The 7,904-nt window shown below is 55.6% G+C and overlaps 1 protein-coding gene across 1 annotated transcript; it reads left to right on the forward strand.

Moving 5' to 3' along the window:
- Positions 1-578: 578 nt before the first annotated feature.
- Positions 579-7,619, forward strand: TLX1 (T cell leukemia homeobox 1). Its single transcript, XM_063162832.1, has 3 exons — positions 579-1,047; positions 2,690-2,891; positions 6,190-7,619. The coding sequence occupies exons 1-3, from the start codon at positions 579-581 to the stop codon at positions 6,410-6,412; spliced, it is 894 nt and encodes a 297-aa protein (XP_063018902.1). The 3' UTR covers positions 6,413-7,619.
- Positions 7,620-7,904: the final 285 nt, after the last annotated feature.

The raw sequence follows: 7,904 nt of genomic DNA on the forward strand, positions 1-7,904 counted from the left end.
GCGGGGCGGCGGGCGATCGCACTCACAATCCGCCGCGCTCCGCTCCGCGGGGCTCCCGGCTCCCCACCGCCCGCCGCGGCAAGGGGTCCCCGGGGCACCCCTGTGTGTGTGTGTGTCCGTGCGTACGTCTGTCTGTCCTGGGTGAGAGGCTCCTGGCGTGTCTTGGTACCTGGGGGTGCTGGGTCTCGTCGGAGCGGGGCCGGTGTGCGTGGCTGGGGTGTCGATCTCCGCTCCTGGAAGCTGTCGGGTGTGCGTGGCGCGGTTGTGTCTCCAGTGTCTGTGTCCTGAGCCGCGCTGGGCACGGCTGTGGCGTCCCGGGCTGCGGGGCTGTTTCACTCTTGTACCTGGGCTGCGCATGGCTGTGCTGCTGTGTCTTCGTGCTGAGCGTGTGGCTGCCGTGTCCCGGCCTTGCGTGGCTCTGCTGGCGTTTCTTGGGGTGCTCTGCCGTCGTGCTATGGGACTGAGCGCGTAGCCGGCGTTCCTGGGCTCTGTGCGGCCCCGTTGCCGGTTTCGGGGCGGTGCGGGGCTGCGCTGCCCTGCCCGGGGCGGAGGTCCGGCCCCGGTGCCCGAGCGGCGGCATGGAGCACCTCGGGGCTCACCACCTGCACCAAGGGCAAGCCGAGCCCATCAGCTTCGGCATCGACCAGATCCTCAACACGTCGGAGCCGGGCAGCTGCATGGTGTCGCACCCGCGGCTGCAGGACTCGGCGGACTACGGGCTGGGCTGCATCGTGGGCAGCGCCTATAACACGGTCACGGGTGGCTACGGGGCGAGCGGCGGCGCGGCCGGCGCCTACACCGGCACCTCCTGCAGCATGGGCGGCCTGCCCGGCTCCTACAACGTGAACATGGCGGTGAGCATGAACGGCAACACCTTGAGCTCGGCCGGCGGCGTGATCCGCGTCCCGGCCCATCGCCCCGTGGCCGGCGGAGTCCACCAGCCCCTCTCCGCCGCCGTGCCGGCGGTGAACGGCATGAACAGCCTCACGGGGCTCACCTTCCCCTGGATGGAGAGCAACAGGCGGTACACAAAAGACAGGTTCACAGGTGAGTTGCGCCACCGGGACCCCCTTTCTCTCTCTGCTCCCGCCGCCCCGCTTCGTTCCCCGCCGCCCGGCCTCGGCGCGACAACCGGTGCCCACACGGATCCAGCCGGGGATCTCTCCGGTCGGGTGGGGAAAGCAGCCGGGATGGTCCTGGGAAGCTGGTCCCGAAGGAGGCCAAAAGCAAGACGGGGTGGGAAATGAGGCGTATCCACTCCCCCCTAAATGAGTTGTGTTTCCTTTTGTTTGTTTGTTTTGATATTTTGGTTGGTCTGATTGTTTGTATATGTGGGGTTTTATGTTGTTGTTGTTTTAGTTCCTTTTAATTTATTTATTTATTAGTTTGGTGTAGGATTTTACATTTTTTTTCCCCGCGATACGGGTCGGCAAAGGCGGGCAAGGAGGAAAAGGGATGGTAAACTCCGTACAGGACCTCCCGCGAGCCCCGGGCACGGCTGCCCAATCCCTGCCGCCCGAGCCAGACCCGGCGAAACTTTCCTTCAAAACCGAGAGTTGTTTGGGAAGCACGGCCCGGCCGGCGGGAAGGCAGACCCGCGGCCCCGGCCCCGGCCTGCCCGGGAAGGCCGTCCCTTTGCCTTCCTTAACCGGGCTGGCTTTCCCCGGTTGCGGGTTTCGGCTCAGCCTCTTTCCCCACCAAAAGGGACCTTTTGCAGGCCCGAGCAGAGCGGGGCTCGGGCTAGAGCCTCTTCTCGGCCTCGCCACGGTTTCCAGGCGCAGCTGGGCTCGTCTTTCGGCACTAACAAAGCAAAAACTCGAACGAAAAGAAATAAATAAAAAAGACGCAAACAAACGAACAAAATGAACGAAATTACAACAGGGAAAAATCAGCGCGGCTTCCCGAGGGCGGAAACCGAGGCCCGATTTTTGAAAGTTCCCGTTTAATTTCGACCCGATGGCGCTGGGCTCGGGCACGGCCGCGGGTGGACGAACGCCCTGTTGCCTTGGCAAGCACCTGACTGAATTTCACTCAATTTGTTCCTGGCTTAGACACAATGTCACTTTTCACTAATTTCTTTTTTTTTTTTTTTTTTGGTGGGGTTGGGAAAAAAAAATCAAATCAACAAATCCAAACAAAACCATATATATTTAAAACAAAACAAAGAAAGGAACAAACAAACAGAACAACAAATTTCAACTCCAGTTTCCAGTCCGGGACTGTACTTTTCTGCACGAGGCACTGGGGCCGGGGACGATGGGGTTACCGCCGCGCCTGAACGAAATTATCCCGAACCCGCTTGGCTCGGGGCGCGGAGCCCGGCCCGGCGCCAGGACCGGCTGCCGCTGCTGAGCCCCCGTTCCCCGGCGGGCGCTTGGCCGGGCAAGCGGCCACCTTCCCCTCCGCCGGAGCCGAGCGGCGCCCGGCGGGTGCCCGCAGCGCCCAGGAAAGGCGGCCGGGCCTTCCCGGTCCGCGGGGCCGCCGCCGCCGCCGAGTTCCTGCAGCTCGTGCGCGGGTGCAGGCGGGGAAGCCGCGGCTTCGGAGTGGTGGGGGGTGGTCCCCAGCCCAGCGGCCGGGAACCGGAGCCCCTCTGCTGATGTGTCGCTGCTTGCTTCTTTGCCTCTCATCCCCCCTCCTCCCGTGTCCCCCCCAGTGGCCCTCTCACCCTTCACTGTAACACGCCGTATAGGTCACCCCTACCAGAACCGCACGCCCCCCAAGAAGAAGAAGCCGCGCACCTCCTTCACCCGGCTGCAGATTTGCGAGCTGGAGAAGCGCTTCCACCGGCAGAAATACCTGGCCTCGGCCGAGCGCGCTGCCCTGGCCAAGGCCCTCAAGATGACGGACGCCCAGGTGAAGACCTGGTTCCAAAACCGGCGCACCAAGTGGAGGTGAGGGACCGGGGTCTCGGTGGACCGGGGTGGGGCAGTCCGGGGGCACAGACCTTGCTGCCAGCAGCTCTGCCGGGAGCCCTGATGGCAGCGCAGAGGCGTGCAAGCCCCGTGTGTGTGTGTGTGAATGTGACTGTGTGTGTACACGTGCGTGTGCATGCACAGCGGTGTGTGTGTGTGCATGTGGTGTGTGCACACCTGCGGGCGTGTGTGCAAGCGAGTGTAACTGCACGGTCAGTGCGAAGTGTGTGTGTGTGTGTGTGAGCGTGCACAGGGGTGTGAGTGCACAGCACAGCCCGGCGAGTGCGGGGTGTTGCGGACCGTGTCGGCACACCGGGTCTGCGTGCAAAAACGCGTGCGGGTATGCCACGGGGATGAGCGTGTGTGAGCACACACGTGTGCAGTGGGTGCAGTCAGGGGCACCAGAGGGTGCAGGGGCTCCCCCGCCTCTGTCCGCGGCAGCGGCGAGTGGCAGCCCCCGGCCCGGGGCTGTCCGGGTACCGCGCTTTGCACAGCGCGGAGATTTTCGTCCCCGCGGGGTTCGCGGCGCCTCCTTGCCCAAACGCTTTCTTTTTGTTCTGCTGCCGGGCGTGCCGGTAAAGCCGGAGAGGAAGAGAAGGCTGGGCTCACACGGAGCCTCCAGGGCTCCGTCGCAGTGACCCTGCCCCTCCCAAGCTGCACGTTCCCGGGATATTCCCGAGGGAGACACCCAATTCCTGAGAACATCTCCTGCCACGGGCTGGCTGCTGAGCTGCTGGGTGCTGGAGGGCTGGCAGGCAGCTTCTTCACAATGTGGGGAAAGGACTTCCCCAGAGTCTTCTCAAAGGTTAACAGGACGGTGATTGCCTGAGTATGCTGAGGTTGGGTAAGAAATGGGGTTCAAGGAATTTGAAACCAAGAGGGGGTGCGAATCCTCAACCCCAGTGTTCTTCTTCTAGTTCTTCCCTAGAGAACCTATAGTAGTGCAATTCCCCAACTGTTAAGAAGTCTCTAGCTGGAGTGATCTCTCTTGGCCAGAAAAAGAATCCTGGAGGAGGAACAGTCCTGCTGTGGCCTGCAAAATGGGGTCAGCTGTGTCTTCTAACCAGGTTTCCTAAGGAAGTGAGGCAAATCCATCTGTCAATACTCTTTGCGTCTGTTGGCTAAATTCAGCCTCTTTTGGCAGAGGTGCAGAGGATACAAACCTATTCACGTGTTTTACAAAAAATAGCTGGGTAAAGAGAAACAAAATCCTGCTTCTGCCTAAGGGACAGGCTGCAGCCAGAGCTCAGCTGTAATATTAGACATGGGAGAATCTCTGGCCTGAGCCAGAGGGACACAGGCATGTAAGTTCTTCTTGTATGCATCTGTGCCTGCTGAGATGGAGATGTGGGTGCCCCTGGCTGATAGCACACCCAGCTTCATGCCTCAGGGCCCTGCACTGGGCAGGGGGCTCTGAGTGGTTCCTGGGGCACTGGGAGCTGGAAAGAGCTGCTGCAGGCTCAGCCTGAATGAGGCAGTTCAAGTGTCCAAGAAAATAAAGTTGCTATAAGCCCTCTGAGCTGTTAAACTGCTTGAATGCAGACTGGGGGGAAGAGTCTTGCCCTGCCCCTTGCCTGGTTGTCTCTGTTGCAGGGAGGTGGCTGTGTGATCCCCTCCTCAGATTTGGGTTCTTGCTTTAGACACAGCTCTTTCCAGGCAGGTATGAACCTGGAAATCCCATTCTGATGTGAATCATGACTAGACCAGCTGCTTGCAACAGGGAAACACTTGGGAGCAAGGTGCTCACAGCCATGGTACTCCTGATCACCCTGGATTTGGGGCTCCCTCCCTCCTCCTGGAGCATCTCCTCGTTGTTCAGGGAGTCATTAAATATTCATTGAGGCAGAGACTGAGCTGCTCCCCAGGCAGGTGCAGCTCTGAGCCTGCTCTTCCTGGGATGTCTGATGTGAGATGTTGACACAGTGATTAGAACAGGGACTGAGCCCTGAACTAGGTGCTCCCAGGAGGGAACCCTGGCCACGTGTCTGGAGGCTTGGGTGCCCAGAGGCCCATTGCTGGCATCCAGGTGCCAGCCTGCTTCCCCACTGGGAGCCAGGGACCCCTGCCCTGTGCTCTGAGATACCACTGAGGAGAACAGAGCTGCCACTTCCAATTCCCATGGCCAAAGGGGATGAGACATCTCACATCCCCCCCGAGCTGCTAAATTAAAAAGCTGCCATTTCCTGTGTCACTGGTCCACTGAAGCTGCTGAGAGGATGTCAGCTGAGCCTGGGGATGTGAGGGAGGGAGGGGATGCTTTGGAAGTCATCCTAGGACCAGCACTGTGAGTTGCTCCCAGGTTTTCCCAGCAGCATCAACAGAGGTGCCAGCTGAAGTAGGGGTGAGTGCAAGCTGCAGACTTTAGACTGATCTGCCATCCAAGCAAGCAGGACTGGCATTTCCATTGTGGATACAAGAGGATTCAGGCTATTTCTACCTATCCCATTCTCTGCTCCTGGGCAGCCCAGGGCCAGGGCCCAACCAACACTGGAAAGAGCCTCCTCTGACCCCCTAGCACCCACTCCTTGGGGATCACCTCTGCTGGTGTCATACCAGGCAGACACACGTCCAAACTGTTCTGAAAAGCACTGTCATTCACCCTTTCCAGATAGTATATTCTGTGCTTTGATTTTTGTTACTGCTAAAAAATGTGTTTCTAGTGTTTAGCTGAAATTTTGCTGCCTGCTATGGAAATGTTTTTGCCTTTATCCAAGCTCTCAACAGCTGGTCACCACAGCATGGCAGACAAGGTGGCAAACCTGGATGCTGAAATGGGATGTCCAGAGTAACATTACCCATCTCCCAGCTGTGTGGCACTGCCAGGCACTGCCTCACCCCACCCTGCTTCATGCTTCTTCCTGGGGCTTTGCATGCTCGGCTCTTGCTGTTAGACCAGAGCATGGTTTCAGGGGATCACAACTTTTGCAATGCTGTTCTGTGACACTTTGGGTGTTTTGTCCCTGCTTGTTTTATTTTCCTGTGGGCAGAAAGTAATCCAGAGCTGTGGGCTGTTCCCAACTCTTCTTGATCAGAGCACTGTTTTTGCAGAGGCCAGTAAAACAGACAGACCCAGTCTATGGGATTTACTGGGATTTAAATCCCAGTTTATGGGATTTACTGGCCATTTGTGTAGGGGATGTGGGACCATGCCATGGCAAGGCACCATCTTTTCCTACCCCTGCCCTCCCACATCATGAGCACCCAGCACAAGTTAATCTCTCTGAGGACACCCTTCCCTTGCTTCCCCAGGCCCCCCTAATGGCTCCCTCTCTCCTAGGAGGCAGACAGCAGAGGAGCGGGAGGCTGAGCGGCAGCAAGCAAACCGCATCCTCATGCAGCTGCAGCAGGAAGCCTTCCAAAAAACCATCAACCAGCCCATCCAAGCCGACCCCATCTGTGTCCACAACTCCTCTCTCTTCGCCCTTCAGAATCTCCAGCCTTGGTCTGATGACTCCACCAAGATCACCAGTGTCACTACTGTCGCCTCTGCTTGTGAATAAGTCTGGCACCCACTGGTGGCACCTACACCTTGGACTGGCGGGGCTGTCCCCAGGGGGACACGAGGCATCCTTGGTGGGACATGTAGCAACTCTGTTTCTCCCCAAGGAGGGCTGAAACCCCCTAATCCTCCGGCCACAAGCATCCTATGTATCCAGCTGGGGAAGCCCTCCACAAGGAACAAAAAGAAGGAAAATCACCCCAAAAACTCTCCCTAGCCATGGAGTTGCTGGAGCAGCAATGCTGTCTCACCTCCCCCCAATCCTTTTGTTCTCCTGAAAGTCTCCAGTGTCGACCCTGAACTTGCTGACGTGCTGTCAGACAAAAGCCCAGCCCTGACAGGCACAGCCCCTGGTGATCATCCAGCTGGGGGAGAGGAAAACTTCCTTAGGATTCTACTGGCGGCAGTGCAGAGTCTATGTATAACCATATATATATGTATATCTATATAGAGATATATATAGATATATGCTTTGAACTGTTGGCTTGAAAGAGAAAGAGAAGGCTCTCTGGGAAGCACTGTCTCTACTGTGAGCCTTCTTGAGTTGTCCGCACCAGAGACATTCGGGGATGCAACAAATGGAGAAAACAGCAGCAATTTCTGCTTGTGCCAGATGGGAACCCTTCAGATCTCACCTCGCTGTCTCTCCTCCCCTTTTTCATTAATTTTTTCTTGCGAGGGGGGAACAAGAGAAGGATCTGACAGACTCCTGAGGACGGTAAATATGATATCTCAATTGTATGAAGAGCCCAAACAGTCCCTGGCTGCCACGGACTCTGTGCCCATCAGCGAGTATTTTAATAACGAGAAGATCAGGGTGGCAGTTTGTGGGGGTAATGCAGTTTCTTTCCATGGAATATTTCCATATAATTTGCAAAATGTTGTCCAATGTTTTATTTTATCATTTTCCAGTTAGAAGGCAGTTCCTGACAACAAAAAATTGATTTCACTCTCAGCTGTTTAACTTAGTTATTCTTTTAATTGTACCAAGAGAATGAGACATAATTAAACAAAGCACTTCTAGCAAATGCCAGGAATATATAGCTATATATATATATAAACAATATATATTTTTCAGTTACTTATAATCTAAAACAGCACTGCCAATTTAAGCAGTTAGTACAAACAAGCAACCAGAAAACCTATTTTCAGTGAGATTTTTAAAGGCATTCGTTTGTTTGCTTTTTTTTGTTGTTTTGGTTTTTTTAAGTTATGCACTTACAAGGTGTTTTATGTGTATTCATTTTATAAAGTGCTTGTGTAATTTATGTGGAAATGAAAAAGAAAATAAAAAATCTCCAGGGTACTGAATAAATCATTCAAAGCCTTGCTGTTCCCTGTCTATTAGTTCCCCAAGAGGAGACAGCATATCAGAACTACTGCTGAAGCCTGTGCTATTTTTTTTTAAAATAAAAATAGAGTTAGCATTTCCATTTGACTTTGCTCAGGTCCACTTGGCTTTAGAAGCTCCAGATGTAATATGCTGTGTTTTA

This window comes from Melospiza melodia, chromosome 9, assembly GCF_035770615.1.
Source record: "Melospiza melodia melodia isolate bMelMel2 chromosome 9, bMelMel2.pri, whole genome shotgun sequence".
NCBI lineage: Eukaryota > Metazoa > Chordata > Aves > Passeriformes > Passerellidae > Melospiza > Melospiza melodia.

Bases quoted from the DNA above. Each gene is read 5' to 3' on its own strand.
- TLX1 (XM_063162832.1), top strand. From the start codon at position 579: ATGGAGCACCTCGGGGCTCACCACCTGCACCAAGGGCAAGCCGAGCCC. The intron at 1,048-2,689 runs GTGAGTTGCGCC...CACGCCGTATAG, and splicing joins CACAAAAGACAGGTTCACAG to GTCACCCCTACCAGAACCGC. The intron at 2,892-6,189 runs GTGAGGGACCGG...CCTCTCTCCTAG, and splicing joins AACCGGCGCACCAAGTGGAG to GAGGCAGACAGCAGAGGAGC.